The 20,302-nt window shown below is 51.4% G+C and overlaps 1 protein-coding gene across 4 annotated transcripts in view; it reads right to left on the bottom strand.

Annotated features, from left to right (window-relative positions):
- Tnip1 (TNFAIP3 interacting protein 1) overlaps positions 1-20,302 on the bottom strand; it is a 55,204-nt gene that overhangs the window by 4,500 nt on the left and 30,402 nt on the right. For all 4 annotated transcript variants that reach the window (XM_045152535.1, XM_045152532.1, XM_045152536.1 and 1 more), the window contains exons 7-15: positions 18,820-18,914; positions 15,572-15,692; positions 11,155-11,250; positions 8,348-8,413; positions 8,065-8,196; positions 3,998-4,126; positions 2,510-2,641; positions 718-843; positions 204-269 (exon numbers count right to left, since the gene is read on the bottom strand). In XM_045152535.1, coding sequence (XP_045008470.1) covers positions 204-269; positions 718-843; positions 2,510-2,641; positions 3,998-4,126; positions 8,065-8,196; positions 8,348-8,413; positions 11,155-11,250; positions 15,572-15,692; positions 18,820-18,914 — 963 coding nt within the window. The remainder of the gene's footprint in view (positions 1-203; positions 270-717; positions 844-2,509; positions 2,642-3,997; positions 4,127-8,064; positions 8,197-8,347; positions 8,414-11,154; positions 11,251-15,571; positions 15,693-18,819; positions 18,915-20,302) is intronic.

Genomic DNA, 20,302 nt, shown 5'->3' with positions numbered 1-20,302 from the left:
CCGGAGCTGGAATCTTATCTCTCTACAGGCAAGGGAGGCTGGGACAGGGACACAGGCCTCAGATGACCAACGACAGCAAACCCAACCTCAGCCCTCGTTAAGCCAGAAACTGCTCCATCTGGACGTGAGGCCCGGCCGGCTGGCTGGCAGCGCCCGGCTCTCCGAGGCAGCTCAGGCGGAGCACCCTCCCTCCAGCCGCTCACCTTCGCCTTCCTCATCTGCTGCTCGAGGGCTTCTCGGGTCTTCTCCTCGTCTTTGAGCGCTTTGAGCTACAGAAGGGGGAGAGGCCCGTTGGGGAGGCGTGGGCCTGGGGTTTCATCGCCCCAGAGAAGAACTGGCTGAGGGCCAGGGCACCACACCATACTGTCCTGTCCGAGCCTTGCCAGGAAGGGGGGCAGAGCTGAGCTCGGGCTGTGGGCTCCCCTGCTCTTCCTGGGTGGTCTGACACAGGTCAGGAGGGTGGTGTGGGTGTCACTATCCGTTCACTCGGCTCAGTGGGTGGGACAGCACACAGCCAATCTCTACTTTTGCTCCTCCAGGCACCGACATTGATTTCAGATGGGGGGGACATCTTAGAATTAGATCTCATCACTGTACGAAGGCCAGACAGGGCAAAGGACTGGCTCAGGTCACGAGAGAAATGGGGGCAGTAAGTCCCCAGCGCCCAGCCCTCTACCCCCGTGAGGACAGGGTGATGGGTGGCCCGTGGGCTCCTACCTGGGTGTTGGACAGGGTGACCTGGGCCTGAAGCTTCTCCACCTGCTTCTTCAGCTCTTCCTTCTCCTCGTTCATGCGCTCGCGGTCACTGCGCTCCCTCTGGAAGTCCTCCTCGAAGATCTTCACCTGGAAGGGGCAGGGCCGGGCCTGGTGAGGGCCGGGCAGCTGGCGGGCACCCCGCTGCTCAGGCCTGAGCCCGGGCCTGCTGCTACGGTCCCTGAGCTTCGAGATGGGGTGCCTCCAGCCCCAACCCCACTGCAGCCACAGCCACACCCACAGGAGCTCTGTGCCCTGTCTTGCACTCTGCGCTTTGAGGCAGGCCTTTATTTGGACAAAGGAGTCATGGCTTTCGATAAAACAGCTGGCAGCTGCCGGGCGTGGTGGCGCACGCCTTTAATCCCAGCCTGAGCTAGAGTGAGACCCTACCTCAAAATTCAAAATTAAAAAAAAAAAAAAAAATAGGCCGAAAGCTGTTGATCAGCCCAGTGCTTCATGTGCCGAGGTCCAGAGTGGAGGCCTCAGAGCCAGCGTGCTGGAAGGTGGAGTTTGGGTTGGCTCTCTTGACTGGTTCTGAGACCTGAGGAGCCACAAACCGCTCCTGGGGCCTGGTGGTGCAGGCTGGGTGGGCTGTGCCCCTCCTGCAGATGGAGACGCTGATGGGACTCCTGATGACGGGGCAGGACAAGACCGCCACACCACACACCATGGAGACCGTGGCAGGACCAATCTTTTTCAAGTCCTCCCATCCTCTAGGCCCCTCACTGGTCTCCATTTTGGGCCAGCAGGTCTGGAACACCTTCGTGGTACCCAACAATCCCCGAGAAGATGACCCAAGGATGGTCTGCACGGGAAATAGCACCTAGCTAGCATTCAGTAACTTTCTTTGTCTTTACTGTACCGACTCCTTGCAGCTAGCTTCTATTGTGGTAACAAACAGGCTTTTCTATTTATAGCAGCAATATATAAAGGTTCTCTTCAATATTTTTGGGGGGGCAGGGTCTAATGTAACCCCAGGCTGGCCCTCAATTTTCTTTTCTTTTGCTTTTTTGAGGTAGGATCTCTCTTGCTTCAGCTTGGGCTGACCTGGAATTCACTATGTAGTCTCAGGATGGCCTTGAACTCATGGTGATCTTCCTACCTCTGCCTCCCAAGTGCTGGAATTAAAGGCATGCACCACCACACCTGGCCTCAATTTTCTTTTTTTAAATATATTTTATTTATTTATTTGGAGAGACAGTAAGAGAGGCAGATAGAGAATGGGCATGCCAGGGCCTCCAGCCACCACAAACTCCATACGCACGTGCCACCTTGTGCACCTGGCTTACGTGGTTACTGGGGAATTGATCCTAGGTCCTTAGGCTTCTCAGACAAGCGCCTCAACCGCCAAGCCATCTCTCTGGCCCTGGTCTTCAATTTCTATGTAGCTGAGACTGACCTTGAACCTCCGATCCTCCTGCTTCCATTTACTAAGTGCTGTAACTACAGGCGTGTGTCTGCACACGTGGTTTACACAGTGCTGGGATAAACCCAGGGTTTTGTGCATGCTGGCCAGACATTCTTACCAACTGAGCTACAGCCCCGGCTCCTAAACACATTTGTTTAAAATTTACTTTTATCTATTAGGTGAGTAAGAACCTGGTGGGGCACAGTGATGGCTAAGAGGGAAAGAGGTGTCTTAACTAGGAATATGCTGTGAGGAAAGGTAAACCTAGAATCGGGCAGGGCTTAGCCCACGGCAGGGAAGTGGTTCTAACAACAGGCTCCATGGGACCTGCCAGCTCCCCAGCCTCACCTGCTGTTTCAGCAGCTCGTTCTGGGTCACCAGCTCCTGCCTCCTCAGGTGGCCTCCACCCCCTTCAGGGCTCCCAAAAGCAGCAGGAGGAGAGGATGGTTTGGCCTGGATGTTCAGGGCCTCCTCCAGGGCCTGGGGTTGGGGAGAAGAGATGGGACTGTCAGCAGATGCCCGTGGAAGTCACATCTCTCAGGGACCTTTTCCTCACAGGACTGATGACCATGAACATGAGCAATGGTGCTGTGTAATCAATGCCACCCCACTGACGCCTCTACACAGTCCTGTGGAGGAAAGACTAGGCCATTTTACAAATGTGAAACTGTACAATTAAGAGGTCACACTGCTGACGTGTGTGTTCTTAACCAGCAGGCCAAACTGGGGTCCTCAAGCAGTCCTTTGAACCCGCATGGCTCAATTCATACACAGACCCAGGGAAAGTTTAAGTCTGAGAACTGCAGTGTTTTCTACCACCGCCCCAGGATCTACAGCGTGCTGTCTCCTCAGCCTCAGCAGCCCACTGGGTCCGAGCCAGTCCTTCCACCTCCATGCTGCAGACATGACACTGGGTTTTAGTTTCTATCTGCCCATTTTACCTCCTAACCTTGAAGAGGAGCCGAAACAAACTAAAAGCAGAAAAGAGTTCGTCTACCACGCTCTCCCTCCGCCTTCTGGCAAACGGGCTCTCTCCTCCAAGAATCCCGCTCGCCGCTTTTCTCCGAGCGGCTCACGTGGCCCTTCCCAGCTCTGGACCACCTCAGAGCTGCTCATCCTCATCCTCACCTGAACCCCTGCCCCTGGATGGCAAGAACTCTGCCAGCCAGCCCTCCGCACTGCCCTCAATGCCTCCCACGACTGTAGGCAGACAGACTTCCCACCTTGAACCAGGGTCCCAGTTTCATCTGCTTGGTTCTCCTGGAAATGAATACACTGAACCAGGAGTAAATTCTGGAAGCCTGGAGGGGAGGGAGCGTCCTCACTCCTCCTACTCTACCCTTGTTTGATTTTTAAAGATGTGAAGACAGAGGTCCAGGGACAGGGAGAGATGTGCCTGAGGTCACAAAGGAGGCACCTGCCTCCCATGCCTTGTCTACACAGGTGTCTGTCCCTGACAGAGTCAGGGTGCGGCTGCATTGGGACCAGAACCAGCCTAGTCCGTCCACTGCCACCTGCCTCGGTTACCCCACCTCCAACAGGGTGCCTTGACTGCCTGGGTCCCACTTTGCCTGGTGGGCGCTGTCAGCCTGTGCTCCTCTGCTTCCCCAGTGAGGGGTCCTGACAAGTGCCCAGCACAGGCACGGGCGTTTACACACTGGGAAGCGAGAGCAGGGCTGGGTTGATCAGGGTATGGTGGGGGACGCAGGACAGAGGAGTTGTGAACTGGGTGCCAGCTGGTGACCGGTGGTCACCTCTCTTGAGCTGGAAGCACCAACAGAGGGGTGGGCCCAGGGAATACCCGCCTCATGCAGGGGGTACAGCCATGGCACCCACCCTGTTAAGTCGCTGGATTTCCTTTTCCTGGTACTCGCGCTGCCTGGTTAGTGGGCTCAGCTGGTCCTGCAGGTACTTGACCTTCTGGCGCAGCTCCTTGGCTTCTGCCGTCAGCTGCTCCTTGTCAGTCTGCAGAGAGGTCAGGCTCGGTAAGCAGGGCGCCTTGCCAGGGGGCAACAACAGTCCTCTGCCAGGTGTGCTCCCGCCCCCCGCTCAGCCGCCATCCCAGTGTTAGCCTGTGAAGCAGTTGGGGAGACCTCGGTGATGCCCACCTGCCCTGCCCTCAAGGAAGGGCACCTGACAGAGTGAGAGGCCCTGGACTCTGACACCAGCTCCTCCACTAGCTAGCATCACTAGGCATCACTTCAGTCCTCACGTTAGATGTGCGTGTGGAGGCCAGAGAACAAGCCTGGTGCCATACTCAGGGATGGTGCCCACTTTTTTTTTTTTTTTTTTCCTCACTGTAGCTCAGGCTGACCTGGAATTCACTATGTAGTCTCAGGATGGCCTTGAACTCACGGCGATCCTCCTATCTCTGCCCTCTGCCTCCCGAGTGCTGGGATTAAAGGCGTGTGCCACCACGTCTGGCTAGTGGCCACCTTTGATTAGAGAGTCTCTTATTGGCCTGGAGTGCACCAACTTGCTAGGGAACTCCAGGGACTTTCCTTTTTCCACCTCTTCAACACTGGGATTCTAGGTGTAAGAAACCACACCAGGGCTGGGTGTGGTGGCGCACGCCTTTAATCCCAGCACTCGGGAGGCAGAGGTAGGAAGATCACTGTGAGTTTGAGGCCATCCTGAGACTACATAGTGAGTTCCAGGTCAGCATGAACTAGAGTGAGACCCTACCTTGAAAAACCAAAAAAAGTTTAAAAAAATCAAAAACAAAAAGAAACCACATCAGGCTTTGATGTGAGTACCAGAGATACGAATGCAGGTCCTGAGGTCTGTAAGGCAAGTACTTTACTAACTGAGCAATCTACCTTTCCTCAGTCCTCTAAGAGACTTTTAAAAAAATTTTGTATGAGAGAGTATAAGAGGCAGAGAGACAGAGGGAGGGAGAATGGGCGCACCACTTCAGGTGCTGCGAACTCTACATGCATGCGCCCCCTTGTGTACATGTGTGACACTGCATGCTTGTGTCACTGTGCCTCTGGCTACGTGGGACCTGGAGATTCGAACATGGGTTCTTAGGTTTCATAGGGAAGTGCCTTAACCACTAGGCCATCTCTCCAGCCCTCTTAAAAATTTTTTTTCAAATTTATTTTTTTAACTTTATTTATTTGAGAGAAAGTTGGGGAGGGGGAGAGAATGGACACACCAGGGCCTCTGGCCACTGCAAATGAACTCCAGATGTATATGCCACTGTGAATCTCGCCTTACATGTTACTGGGGAATCAAATTCGGGTTGTTAGGTTTTGCAGACAGACACCTTAGCCAATGAGCCATCTCTCCAGCCCAAGAGGTGCTTTTTTGGAAGCATGGTTTCACTCTAGTTACAGGCTGACCTGGAATAGTCGGTAGCTCCAGATTGGCCTTGAACTCACAGCAATCCTCCTACCACAGCCTCTCAAGTACAGGGATTAAAGGTGCTTGATGCTGGGCATGGAGGTGCCCAGAACTTGGGAGGCAGAGGTAGGAGAATCACCATGAGTTTGAGGTCACCCTGAGATTACATAATGAATCCAGGTTAGCCTGGCCTAGAGTGAGACCCTACCTCAAAATCCCCCTTCCCTCCAATAAAAAGGTGTTTGCCCCATGCTCAGTTTCCTCTAAGGGATTCTTAACATTAAGAGGGACCTACGGTGAACCGAGTGCCAAAACTGCAGCAAAATGTTGTCTGTGTGCAATTTTCTTGTTAGAAAAGCCATAGTTTCCACTAGATTAAAGTAATGAATACTGACAGTCTCTAAGGACCTCAGCTCTACAGTCCTGGAGCCTGGAAGAGACAACAAAGACAATAAATGGAGCACGCAGCAGGAGTTCCTCCAGAGCATTACAGAGTGCTGTGGAGCCAAAGAGAGGTCACCACAGCCGAGGGTGGAAGCGGCATCAAGTCTCAGGCCCTTTACATGGGGAGAAATGTGTGCTTACAAGTGCAACACGTGTGTGAGTGTGCGGGGGGGGGGGTAACTTCTAGGCCACGTGAGACGTGGGGCAGAATCCAGGGCTCGACATCTGCTGCTCCCTCCCTCCCACATCGTTTGTTTGCTATTTGTTTGGGAGGGATAGTTCTGGGGATTGAACCCAACATTTGTACATGCCAGGCAAGTGCCCTGCTACTGAGCTATAGCCCCAGCCTTGAGATAGATTTTTTTTTTTTCAAGGTAGGGTCTCACTTTAGCGCAGGCTGACCTGGAATTCACTCTGTATGCCCAGGCTGGCCTCAAACTCACAGTGATCCTCCTACCTCTGCCTCCCAAGTGCTGGGATTAAAGGCAAGTTTGGGATGGTCTTCCTATTTCCCAACGTGACTTTAAACTCTGTAACCCAGGACTTAGATGTTAGCAATCCTCTGCCTCCATCTTCTGAGGGATGGTAGACTTGTACCACTAGCCGCAGCTAAGCCGAGTTTAAGAGGAGATGGGGCTGAAGAGATGGCTTAGCAGTTAAGGTGCTTGCCTGCAAAGACTAAGGACCCAGGTTTGAGTCCCTAGTACCCTCATAAGCCAGATACAAAAGGTGGTGCATGCATCTGTAGTTCATTTGCACTGGCTAGAGGCCCTGGTGCCCCAGTTCTCATTCTCTGTCTCTCTCTCTCTCTCAAGTAAAGAATAGATGGTGAGATGGGTGTAGTGGCTCACACCCACAATTCCAGTACTTGAGAGGCTATAGAGTGAATCCCAAATCAGCCTAGGCTACAGTGAGACATTGCCTCAAAAAATAGCACAAAGAGGAGCTGGAGAGATGGCTTAATGGTTAAGGCATTTGCCTGGGGAGCCTAAGGACCCAGGTTCGGTTCCCCAGTACCCACATAAGCCAGATGCACAAGGTGGTGCATGTGTCTGGAGTTCATTTGCAGTGGCTTGGAGGCCCTGGTGTGCCCATTTTCTCTCTCTGCCTCTTTCTCTCTCTCTCAAATAAATAAAATAATTTTAAAAAAACCATGAAGTAACAGTGTCTGGCAGTACAATGCAAAGACAAGGTACACCCAAGTAAGCTATAGTTCTCAGTTCACACATATAAAATGAGGTTTGGAAACCAACATGTAAAACTGCAGCTGCCATCACCTCTGGGGAGGACCTGGGTCTGGTGTGTGTGTGGGGGGCAGGGAGGTGTTCCAGGAAAGCTTTTACTTTATCTGTGTTGTGGATTAGGGGACAGACAGCAAGGGCGGTGCTCATCCTGCCCTGTGACCGCTAGTCAGGTGAGTAGTTCCCAGCCACGGTAGCTTAGGGCAGCCTGGGCTAGAACATGTGGGCACTGTCCTGAATCCTGCAGCAGGATGAGGCGTGGCCTCTGTGGAAAGTCCTATCCAAGGCCTGACTTCATCCAGAGAGCACCACCCTCCCCCAGTTGACAAGGACTTGTCTCACCACAGAGTCCGGGTGTCTGGCTCTGGGTCTCAGGCCATGCCTGTACAGACACAAGCTGTGCTCTGATAAGGCCCTGAGTGTCACATACCGATGAAAAGGACTCTTGAAATTCAGTCCACGTTGAAAACCTTCACTTTTAAGCTAGACAAAAGAAATCTATGTCCAGCTCCAAGACCCCAGGGGCTCTGAATGGTACCAGTCACATATGACAGAGTAGATGTCATTTCTTCAGGATCTGGTCTTCCCTCACAACATGCTCATTCTCCAATCCCTGTAAGTACTGCATTGTGGTACCTTCACGTACTTACCTCTAACTAGCTCTCAACGCCTTTAAACCAGACAGGGCAAGGCCGGCTGGTTCCCTCTGGTTCTACCTCTGCAATTTTCACATGGGGAAAGTAAGGCAGGAGAAAGGCAGTACCTCTGCCTATGGTCACACGGCCTTCAACTCTACTCCTACACACTGCTCCCATGGGCTCTTGGCAACCAAGCTGGGGAGCCCAAAACCACAGACGCTGTGGTCAAACTTGCCTCCTCCATCTCAATCTTAGACTTGGCCAGAAGGAGCTTGCGGTCAAAGTCTCGTTGCTTCTGTTCCCTCTCCGCCTCCAGCTCGGTCACCTGCTTCTGCAGGTCCACCAGCTTCTGACGTAGCTCAGTGATCTGTGTTGGGGGGGGGGAGGGAGGGAGGGAGGGGGAGTGTGAGTGTGCATGAGGGCAGGGGTGCAGCGTGTGCTGGCCCCTCCTGTCTCAGCGTGACCACCTAAGCGGCTCCTCCCAGCCGCCCCGGCACAGCTCCAGGGACTCCGGTTACCTTCTGCTCGTACTGCTGCTTCATGGACCGGAAGTGCTGGTCCCATTGCTTGTTCACTTCCAGCAGCTGTGGGGAGCACTGGGATTAGAAACAACTCCCTACCCTGCACCCCAGCCACCCCGAAAGCCCACGGAAGTGCGATGGGAATACACTGCTGCTCAAAAACTCTGTGCTCCTCACAGGGTTTCACCTCATCTATGGTCGCATTTCATCCCTGCCAGACAGCAAGAACACTGAGACTCGGGGACAGTTATCATGCGGCCCCTCAGAGGGCTATGTGAACCTGGAGCGACAATCTCATGTTTTTATTGCCTTTAGCCCAGTAATTCCACTCTCAAAAATTTAACCAGCAGGGGCTGGAGAGATGGCTTAGTGGTTAGGCGCTTGCCTGTGAAGCCTAAGGACCCTGGTTTAAGGCTTGATTCACCAGGACCCGCGTAAACCAGATGCACAAGGGGGCGCATGCATCTGGAGTTCATTTGCAGTGGCTGGAGGCCCTGGCGCACCCATTCTCTCTCTCTCTCTCTCTCTCTGTTACTCTCAAATAAATAAATAAAAATAAACAAAAAAAAAATTAACCAACAAGCCGGGCATGGTGGCACACACCTTTAATCCCAGCAGTCGGGAGGCAGAGGTAGGAGGATCACCATGAGTTCAAGACCACCCTGAGACTACATAGTGAATTCCAGGTCAGCCTGGATTAGAGTGAAACCCTACCTTGAAAAAGAAAAAGAGAAAAAAATAAAAAAGTTTAACCAACAGAAATACTTAAGCCAAGGGTTTGGGATATGGCTCAAGACCCTGGGTTTGAACCCAAGTAAGGCATTTAAAAACAGGAAGAAGAGCTGGGAGTGGTGGCACATGTTTTAGTCCCAGCACTTGAGAGGCAGAGGTAGGAGGAGCGCCTTGAGAGGTTAGCTTGGCTACAGTGAGACTACCTTGAACAACCAAAACCAAAAAAAAAAAAAAAAAAAAAGGAAGAACATGCTGGGCGTGGTGGTTTATGCCTTAAATCCTAGCACTCAGGAGGCAGAGGTAGGAAGATTGCCATCAGTTCGAGGCCACCCTGAAGATTACATTGTGAATTCCAGGTCAGCCTGAGCTAGAGCCAAGACCTTACCTCAAAAAAACAAAAAAGGAAGAAAGACAGATAGACTGACTGACTTATGCTGAGTATAAAAATACATTAAGAGGTCATCATTTCAGCAGTTTATGCTGTCAAAAAACTCCAAGCCAGCCTTATCAGTTAAGTGAATGCCAGCAAACAGATAACGTGAAGCTATTAAGAAAATGCATCTGCTGCGTTTTTCTCAGTTCTAAGATAAGACTAATTATAAGCGATACTCTTAATATAGCAATTCCTCAGACAGACAAGAAAAACAAGTCTACATCATTAAATAAATAAAATAAGGGAGGGGACACCTCAGTTACACAATCATTATGTATGATACAAATACTCAGAAAAATGAAGTAATATGGTGTATGCCACAGATTCATATAGGTACCCTCAATGACAACCAATTTTAAAAGAAAAGAAAAACTTATTTGTAAAGCAATACGTATCACTTTACTTTTTCTTTTCCTGCAACATTCCTGAAGAGCCAGGCATGGAGACCTCACGTTTAATTCCAGCACTCACAAGAATGAGATAGGAGGCTTGCTCTGAGTTCAAGGTCAGCTGGGTTAGAGAGACCCTGCCTCAACACACACATACTCTCTCTCTTTCTCTCTCAAGCCCCAGAGGAGCTGGGTCTGACGGGGCAGGTATAGAACTCCAGCACTACAAAAAATCTGAACCAAAGAACCCTGAGGGAAACACAGTGGGCTACGGTTAGCTGCAATTATCTTTAGAAGATGAGATTCTTCATTTTTTAAAAACTAACACACACTGCTTTACTTGTGAAACTTGAACAAAAAATGTATCTAGAATATGCATGTAAACAAATGTTCAGATGTGTGGTGTGGTGATTCAGGTGTCCCCCATAAACTCAGTTGTTCTGAATGCTGGGTTCCCAGCTGATGGAGATTTAGGAATGAACACCTCCTGAAGGTGGTGTATTGTTGGGGACAGGCTTATGGGTGTTATAGCCAGTGTCCCCTTGCCAGTGTTTGGTACACTCTCCTGTTGTCCACCTTATGTTGGCCAGGGGGTGAGGTCCACCCTCTGCACATGCCATCGTGGAGCTTCCCCCTTGAGCCTGTAAGCCGAAATAAACTTTTCTTTCCCACAAGCTGCTTTTCTTGGTCAGGTTACTTTTGGCAGCAACGTGAACCTGATGGCAACATGTAGGGACACGGAGGAGGGAAGGACCTGAGCTCCGAGGAGGGAGGAGGCCGAGGGAACCAGGGAACGGCCTTCTGCTGTGCGGGAGGAGGCCAGGTCAGTGCGAGGACTGCCGCAGGGGGGCTCGGGGCTGCCCCCAGCTCTCTGCACCACCCCCTGACCCGCCCCACCCGTAAAGGAGCCCTCCACTTCCTGTCTGCAGAGCAGTCACTTGCCTGACTAATCACGACCTCCTTCCAACTGTCCAGTTTACTGTGGGCGTCCTCCTAGGCTCCCCAGCCCTCCCCAACAATTTTAGGCTGTGCCACACATGCAGTCTCCTTAGCGATCGATGCCTGTGGGCAGATCGAGAGAGGACAGAGACCTCTTCTGACCTCACTCATCCACGGGCAGATGGTTCAGTGGTCACCATAGCAACTCCTTGCTGACCTGCGACCAGCTGAAGCCAGGTGACCAGGTCAGCGTGGTCCCAGCAGTCCCAGGAGGGGAGGCAGTCCTCTCTCCGCCCTGCCCAGCCGCCTACCTCCATGCGCTGCTGCTCCAGCGTCTTCACTTTCTTCTCAGCGGCACCCAAGGCCCCCACCTCCGCGAGATGGACCTTACCTGCCATCATGGTGGCCTGGGGAGAGACGCAGTGCTTCACCAACGGCTCTGATAAAACCTGTCTCCCCCACCCATTGCTCTTCCTCTTCCATCTCGCCCAGTGGCCATCACTAGGAGCCCCGGCCATAACCACTCCCGTCAGGAAGTCCTGAGAACCTTCCCTTCACTTAGGAGTGTACAGACCCTCTCCACACTGCAGCCCCTCCCCCCATGCCAGCCCCAATCCTGCCCTGGAAGGGATCAATTACCTACTATCTTTAAAGTAGTATAAAACTTTTTTATAGAAGTTGAGTTTTATAAGATGCTGATTAAAAAAAACATTTGGGGGAGCACTAAAAAAGTGTCAGCAGTTAAGGCACTGCGAGGGTGAGACCCTGACTCAAATAAAAGCCCCAAATGCATAAAAATTATGAAGGGCTGGAGAGATGGCTTAGCAGTTAAGCACTTGCCTGTGAAGCCTAAGGACCCTGGTTCAAGGCTCGATTCCCCAGGACGCACTAAGCCAGATGCACAAGGTGAAGCATGCATCTGTAGTTTGTTTGCAGTGACTGGAGGCCCTGGTGTGCCCATTCTCTCTCTGCCTCATTCTCTGTCACTCTCAAATAAATAAATAAAAATAAACAAAAAGTTTAAAAATGTAATAAGAAAACATGGGAAGGAGGACTTGAAGTGTAACTCAGTGGTAGAGCACTTGCCCAGCCCGTGCAAGGCCTTGGGTGTGATCCGCAACCACATTAATAAAACAGAAATGGGAAGGGGAGATGGCTCCGTAGTTAAAAAGCCTGCCAGCCTGGGGTTCAGTTGGCCAGTGCCCATGTAAAGCAGATGCAAAAATGGCACACGGGTCTGGTTTGTGTGTAGCAGCAAGAGGCCCTGGCACACTCATACACAAACGCAAAGGTAGGAAGGAAGGACGGAAGGAAGAGGTGAGGGAAACAAATGTGGAAAGAATGAAGAGAAAAACAACATCACCACTGGGACACCACCTGGTACCAAAATGCGTGAAAATGTTAGGAGGCTGGGACAGCTCCGAGGCAGAACACTTGCTTAGCATGTGGGAGACCCTGTCACCCTTGAAGGGAAAATGAGCCAGTGCACTGTGCAGCAGCCTAACAGAATTGAGAAAAATGCAGCAGATGCATTTTCTTAATAGCTTCACGTTATCTGTTTGCTGGCATTCACTTAACTGATAAGGCTGGCTTGGAGTTTTTTGACAGCATAAACTGCTGAAATGATGACCGCATCAGACATCATAGCACAGCCCAGGCACAAGGCAGCGAGAGCCCAGCACGACGCACACCATGGACAGAAAGCCACTGCTGCGAGATTCTTGCCAAAATCCACACCCACAATCTAATCTGACCCCACACTGAAGGACATTCTGCCGAAGGACTGGCCAGCGAAGCTCAACAGCCTCAGGGTCATGAAAACAAGGAGCACGTGGGCACTGTCCCAGGCATGAGCAGACTAAGGAGGCGGACAACTTAATGTGATGTGAGATGCTAGATTCAATTCTGGAACAAAAAAAAAAAAGGGAAAGGAGGCCTGGTGTGATGGCGTATACCTTTAATCCCAGCACTCAGGAGGCAGAGGTAGGAGGATCACCTTGAGCTCAAGGCCACCCTGAGACTACATAGTGACTTCCAGGTCAGCTTGGGCTAGAGCGAGACCCTGCCTGGGGGGAGGGGGAAGGCCTGTGACATCTGGGTAACAGCACCTTACCAATGTTAATTCCCCTTTTTCTGTGTGAGCCACAATTATGTAAGAAGGTCCAAGAGATGAGTACATGGTTACTTCAGAGAAGGAAATCAGGGGAAAGGGCACTCTAAGTTATTTTTTGGATAACTTAAAGCTGACTCAAAATAAAACAAAGAACTGAAACAAGCAAACAACATACAGACATGTGAGGCGACAGGGCAAGAGCAGAGAACTGCACAGTGGCTCTATGGCCAGGAGCCTATGCCACTCAGGGCCTCAGGGCCTATACAGACCCCATCTAGACTTCTGACACTGGGGTCCGCCCTCAGCCTCCAATGAGCCCTGCAGCCACGTTCTCCAGGGTCACATTCTCTGTTCTCTGCCTTCCCCTTCCTTCCACGCTTCCCTGGGGTAGGGGTGAGGTCGGAGGTAGAACATGTGGGCTCGAGTGCCCCCTGCAGGTCATCTTCCGTAAGTACACTGTAGAAGGTGGAAGAGCAGCTCTCAGGAAAGGGGGTCTCCTCTGAGAAAGGGGACAGTCCAGCCCCCTGAAAGTCTGCTGCTTCTTAGAGGGGAGCTGTGCTTAGCCACAAAGTGGCTATTGGGAAGAGGGGGAGTTCCGAGCTTCCCTGTGGAGGAATAAGCCAGTTAGCAAGCACATCTGGCTACAGACCTCAAATCTGCTGGTAAAATCAATAGTAACTTTTCTTGAAAATGGAGGTCCAGGGCTGGAGAGATGGCTTAGCGATTAAGATGTTTTCCTGCGAAGCCAAAGGATCCTGGTTTGACTCTCCAGGACCCATGTAAGCCAGATGCACGAAGGGGCACATCTGGAGCTCGTTCACAGTGGCTGGAGACCCTGGCACGTCCATTCTCTGCTTCTCTCTCTACCTGCCTATTTCTGTATCTCTTTCTCAAATTAATAAATAAAAATTTAAAAAAGAAAAAAAAAAAGAAAATGGAGGTGCAGAGAGTTAAGTTAAAGCTTGTCCAAGAGGGAGCACTGGCATGAGGCTAACCCAGGGGTGAGCAGACTTTTCCTGACCACACCCATGTCTGCAGGTGGCAGGGACCCTGACTGCGTGATTGCACATGACCTCTCCAAGGCTCCTGCCGCGGCTGAGAATGAAGAGTCCCAGGCCCGTCCGCCCGCCTGTGGGATGAGAGGCAGCCCGGTGAGCTCCCAGCTTGCAAGTCCTGGAACCAGCTCATCGCCACACAACACAAAGAGGGACTGAGTGACTGCGGCAATTGCCACTATTACACGGGTGTGACGCTGGCTAAAGGCACTGAGGTGCACTCTCAGCTATTAAACCTCACTTAAAGGGAGAAAGTGTGTTGTTAAAGAGGGGAGGGCTTGGGGTGATAAGGACTGAGCAAGGGGCACCTCGGGAATCAACTGAGTGACAAGGCTGGGGTGGTGCATGACCGTCACCTGGGGTGTCCACGCTAATGCTGCCAGAGCCCCAACCTCCATGCCAGAGCACACACCTCAGAACTGCAGAACGCCCAGAGACTGCCCAGTGCAGTTATCCGATTCTTCCTATACTACCTGACAGGCTCAACTGCCTTTTAGGGCCATCCCTTTAGAAGTACCAGATTTTGGAGAAATGACACTCTGCTGTTGGCATACCTTCACAGAGGTGAAATCTCATGAACTGCGCCCATCCCCAAGGCTAATGAGTAAACCCAGACCCTTTCATGTGCTGGTCAAGTGCTCTGCCACTGACCTACACCACAAGCCCTTGAAATTGCACTGTGAGTTTGGCTTTCTGAACCAGAGGCTGGCAAACCATGGTCAGTGGGCAGACTGTGGCTGACAAAGTTTTATTGGAACACAGTGAAAAATAAATAAGATACCTGATCACAGGGCATGGTACTGCACGCCTTTAATCCCAGCACTGGGGAGGCTGAAGTAAGGGCAACCTGAGACTACACAGTGAATAACAGGTCAGCAAGACCCTATCTCAAAAACAAAAAACAAAATAGGCCGGGTATGGTGGTGTACGCCTTTAATCCCAGCTCTTGAGAGACAGAGGTAAAAGGACTTCTGAGTTCGAGGCCACCCTGAGACTACGTAATGAATTCCAGGTCAGCTTGGGCTAGAGTGAGACCTGATCTCAAAATCTAAAAATAAATAAATAAAATAAAATAAAATAAAGGTACCTGAGTGTCTGGGGAGATTGCTTGTTTTCCGTAGTGTGTTTAGTGACCTAGCCTGTAGGGGGCACTGCAGCCTCACAAGTTCTTCCTCTAGACCCGGCCCCCAGACTGGGGGAATATAGAGAGTTTGAGCCCCAGAACCCCAAAGCCAGTTGTGGTGGCACACTTGTAATCCAAGTACTGGTGAGGTGAGACAGGCAGGTCCTTAGAGCTATCTGGACAGGCAGTGGAGCCTACCTGGCCAGTTCCAGGCCAGTGAGAGACCCTGCTTCAAAAAAGGTGAATGGCACTCGAGGCACAATGCCTAAGGCTGTCCTTGGCCTGTACATGCATGCGCACACACACACCCATGCACACTTATCTATACCCAAACACACACGTATGCACGCACACATACATGCAAAGTAAAAAAGGTGCCGAGCAGATGTTGGGAACCAGCAACCCAGGGTGCTACAGGGGAGTCCTTGCCCACGCACCTGCTGCTGTCCAGCCACACCCTTCTTGCCAGCGCCCTCCGTTGGGGAGCCAGGCTGCCCACAGGTGCCCTCTTTGTTGCCACTGCTCATCAACAACTTCTTGAGCTCCATGTTTTCTTCCCTGGGTTGGAGGCAAATGGAGAAGTCATAATATTGGCCTGGGCTGAGGAACCCGCAAGGCCGCAGATGTGGCGTCCCTGGGGCTGTAGCAGTGTTCTGTGGAGTGTGACAGGATCCTGAAATCTCAGCCGGGCGTGGTGGCGCACGCCTTTAATCCCACAGGAGGATCTCCATGAGTTTAAGGCCACCCTGAGACTACATAGTGAATTCCAGGTCAGCCTGGACTAGAGCAAGACCCTACCTCAGAAAACCAAAAAGAAAAAAAAAAAAAGGATCCTGAAATCTGCCCGCAGAGAGAAACCAAAAGGGCGTCTACCCGTCAGTCACCTTGAGGGCAGCGTGTGGCTTGCTGGCTCCTCGATGGCGGGGCTCCCCACCTGAGAGTGCCGAGGCACGCGGGCTCCAGGACAAATGCCAGTCCAGCATGAGGCAGCCGGGGCCACGTTCTGGCAAGAAAGCTCCACACGTCCGGTTATTTTCTGAGGGAGCTACAGCAGGGCAGGCTGCGGGGTGCAGGAAGCCCCGAGCGCTCACTATTTCCTGCCCCTCTCCCCTGGCCACCTAAAGAGCAAGCCACAGGTCAGAGCCAGCGGGGGCCACGGTACTGAGCCACCGCCTATGAGCATCTTTTCAGTGTCTTTGTGTTTCAGAGTTATCTTCCTCTTAGTACGAGTAACACTGGTTTCCATTTGCTCCAGTGCAGCTTCCCTTTGAAGTAACTTCAAAGGAGAGACAGGGATTCAATGAAGCTGGACGTGGTGGCCTCCACCTGTAACCCCTGCACTTGGGAGGCTGAAGCAGGAGGACTGTCATGAGTTTAAGGCAAAACTAAGCCACACTGTGAGTAACCTGAGCTATACAGTGAAACTAAAACACAACACCCAGGCACCAGGCGTGGTGGAGCACGCCTTTAATCTCAGCACTGGGGTGACTAAAGTACATCACCGCAAGTTCCAGGCCAGCCTGAGACTACATAGTGAATTCTAGGTCAGCTTGGGCTAGAATGAGACCCTACCTCGAAACTTCCCCCCCACCAAAAAAAAACCATACCACACAGTGAGTCCAAAACACAAACAAGGGGCTGGAGAAATGGCCCAGCAGTTAGAGCGCTTGCCTGCAAAGTCTAGCGACCCAGGTTCATTCCCTAGCACCCAGGTAGGGCCAGATGTAAAAAGTGGCACATACATCTGGAGTTCATTTGCAGTGGCTAGAGGTCCAGGCATGCTCATTCTCTCTCTCTCTCTCTCATTCTGCTTGCAAATAAATAAATAAAAGTACTTTAAAAAACACAAACAATGAAACAAAAGAGAGATATAATACATGAAACAGCTAGCATGGAAGGAAGTGGCTTTCCAGGTCACGTGGTGATGACTTTACCCACCTGCCATCCAACCCCTGAGCCTTTCCTGCAGCCTGGGACTTTGCAACATGGGGGAAATCAGTATGGTTACAAGCCTCTTGGCTATTATTCACAGGAAGTAAAGGGCATCTAGCAGGACACTGGGGAATGGGAGACTGACACAGACATGCGAAGTTACCAAGTCCTGGCTATGACATAAGGAGTCCCTTTCTCTCTCTGGGCTCTGGTGTCCCTTCCCACAAGGTGAGGTTGGCTTGAATGATACAATTACAAAGGTCTCTGGAGCTCTCTGTTGGTCAGCACTTTTCCCTAGAAGACATCCTAGGCTACAAACATCAAGATCACCTTGGGCCCACCAATAGTCACAGTGTGAACTTATAACTCCTGGATCCACCTGAGCCCAGCAACTAGCTCACACTGGGACATGTGATGATCCCAGGAATAGGATACCTTCCAGTGAATTGTTGGCCAGGGAGGTCCCTGATGCCCCTAAAACATTACAGGCCATTGCTGAGGCCCTTGGTTTCCCACCAGGAATAGATGGTAAGACCCTATTGCTGAAGACTCCACATATGTGGGCTGCAAGGCCACTGAGAAATCCTGCTGGAACTGAGCTGATAACCTCCTCCATGTAGACCATCTGACAGAAAGCTGGAAGAAGCCATTCTGCATGCAGTTCAATGGGAGAGAGAGAAATCACCAGTGAAGATACTCAACAGTGGACACTGCAAGCCTTATATTTGGCCAGCCAGGCCAAATGAGCCAATGGGTGCAAGAGTGGCATGTCTGTTATGGTGGAAACCAACTGCCCTCTAATTGGGCTGGAGGCCTGCTCCATGGGAGGGAATACATCCCTAATACTGAAAACTTAAAACAGGGGTAGTCATGAGCCCTAGGGGTGTAACATCTGCTGATGTCTGGATAAGTGTATATACTATGCTTATCAAACTGCCCAGTAAGCACTTCTCTTAATGTTCATACCCGTATATTAATGCTACTCTCACTTTTGGTAGAGAACCTTCTCTTTTCAGATGGCAGTGACCTTGGGATGACTCAGAAGATATCATGATGCTGGAAAGAAGTGACAGAGGAGTGCTCTACACTGCAATATCTCTTATTATACCTTCCAAGGCTCAGGGTCCATTGCAGAAGGGGAGGCAGAAAGAATGTAAGAGCCAAAGGAAGGGTAGGACTCCTTACAATGTGCTCCTCCAGACACAAAATGGCCTGGATAATCATGACCTCACAGTGCCTGACACTACCTACACAAGACCATCATAATAGGAGGTAAAGGATGATGACATCAAAATAAAAGAGAGACTGATTGAGAAGGGGAGGGGATATGATGGAAAATGGAGTTTCAAAGGGAAAGTGGGGGGAGGGAGGACATTACCATGGGATATCATTTGCAATCATCGAAGTTGTTAATAAAAAATAAATTATTTTTTTTTTAAATCACAGGAAAATGGAGCACGGCATGACCAGCAGGGGGCAGGAGAGTCCTGAGCCCGCTCCCACTTAGCAGGTTAAGTAAGGCAAGGAGGGCTATTGGTACCAATATGCTCCTAAAACTTATAAGGCTCTCTGTACCCACACTCCCCAAGATAACCAAAGGACAGGAAGAAAATACCAGCAGCTAAGGAGAAGGGCCCAGAGCTGTGACGTCCAAACACAGGGCTCGGAGACGAGGCAGCACCCTAGAATCTGGTGTGAGGCACCCCCACTCCTTCTACCCTTCTCCTGCTTTCCCTGAGGGGCCCAGGCTTACCGCAGCCTCTCAGCAGCCTGATCCCGCTGCTCCAGGCCCTTGTCCAGCTTGGCCTTCAGGGCCTCATTCTCCTTGCGTAGCTGCTCACACAGGGTCTATGGGGTGGACAGGAGTATGGAGTAAGAGCAAGGATGGGTACATCCCAATGTACATGGGGTGGAGAGGACCAAAAATGTCTGGGTGTGGTGGTGTACCCAGAACTGGGGAGGCAGAGGTAGGAGGATTGCCTATGAGTTGGAGGCCACCCTGAGACTCCATAGTGAATTCTAGGTCGGTCTGGGTTAGAGTGAGACCCTACCCTGGGGGAAAAAACGTACACAGGGGACCCCAGGCCCAAATGCCAAATCTTGACTGGTGAGACATTTGGATGCCAGGCCACTAGGCCCTGCAGGGACTCTGTTCCATGACATCCTAAGGGCCAACCCTGGCTCTGGTTCTCAGAGCGCCCTCTCCTCCTCCCAGCAGCCTCCCTGGCTGACTGCGGCTCTTCCTCATATGCTCAGAGGGTTGATTCTTGCCTCCTGAGAAGTCACACACCTCCATCAGTCTGTCCTAAGGACCCCACCCAATCATTCTCAGGACTTGTGACAAGACCGTTACCATTTCTTCTTGATATCCAGCCCCTCAGCCCCCACTAGCCTATGAGCTTCCAGGGGGCTAAGACCCCTCCCATTGTTTTGCTCAGTGCCAGGTGCGCCTGGTCCCCAGCTCAAACTTCGATGAAATGACACGTGGCTTAATGGCCAAGCAAATGAGTGACAAATGAGGAGGCATGTCGAGTCCTGGAAGGCCTGTGAGAGCAGTCAGTGTTCAGAGGGAGGCTTCCAGCTTGTCCGAGGCAGGTGGGGGATAAGGTATTACTGGTCAGTTCTTAACAAGCCTTCAGGGTGACTCACTCTTCCTTTCTGAGACTTGTCCTTTCCTCTACAGAGCGCAGACGAGTGCAGGGCCTGGAGGCCCTGGGGTGTCCATTCGTTCTGTCTATCTGCATCTCTCTCTCAAATAAATAAATAAATATTAAAAAAATTTTTTTGCGGGGAGTGGTGGCGCATGCCTTTAATTCCAGCACTCAGGAGGCAGAGGTAGGAGGATCACTGAGAGATCGAGGCCACCCTGAGACTACATGGTAAACAAAGAAACATATCAATGAGAGAATGAGAAGGAGCTGGATCCTCTACCTCCACCCACAAGCTGCATAAACACCAGAATGCCATGATCTGGGTGGGGACTCCAGGGAACAGAATGTCCTTAAGGGAAGGCCAGGGTGATGCCTCACTTGCGGCCCCGTCCTTCCAGGCCACAGGGCCGTTCCTTGGCGAGGGTGGGTAAATGCCCTGGGCACAAGCCAGCTGACAGACAGGATCAGCCGAGGTAAAAAAGACCACCTCCCACCAAAGGGACCAAAGGGTGCTTTTACTTCTGGTTTGTGTTTGTTTGCTTGTTTATTTTATTTCTGGTGTTTCAAGGTAAGATCATGCTCAGG

This window comes from Jaculus jaculus, chromosome 6 (genome assembly GCF_020740685.1).
Source record: "Jaculus jaculus isolate mJacJac1 chromosome 6, mJacJac1.mat.Y.cur, whole genome shotgun sequence".
NCBI classification, from domain to species: domain Eukaryota; kingdom Metazoa; phylum Chordata; class Mammalia; order Rodentia; family Dipodidae; genus Jaculus; species Jaculus jaculus.
Note: the sequence above shows the minus strand (reverse complement) of the source record. Positions and strands in the feature narration are given on the sequence as shown.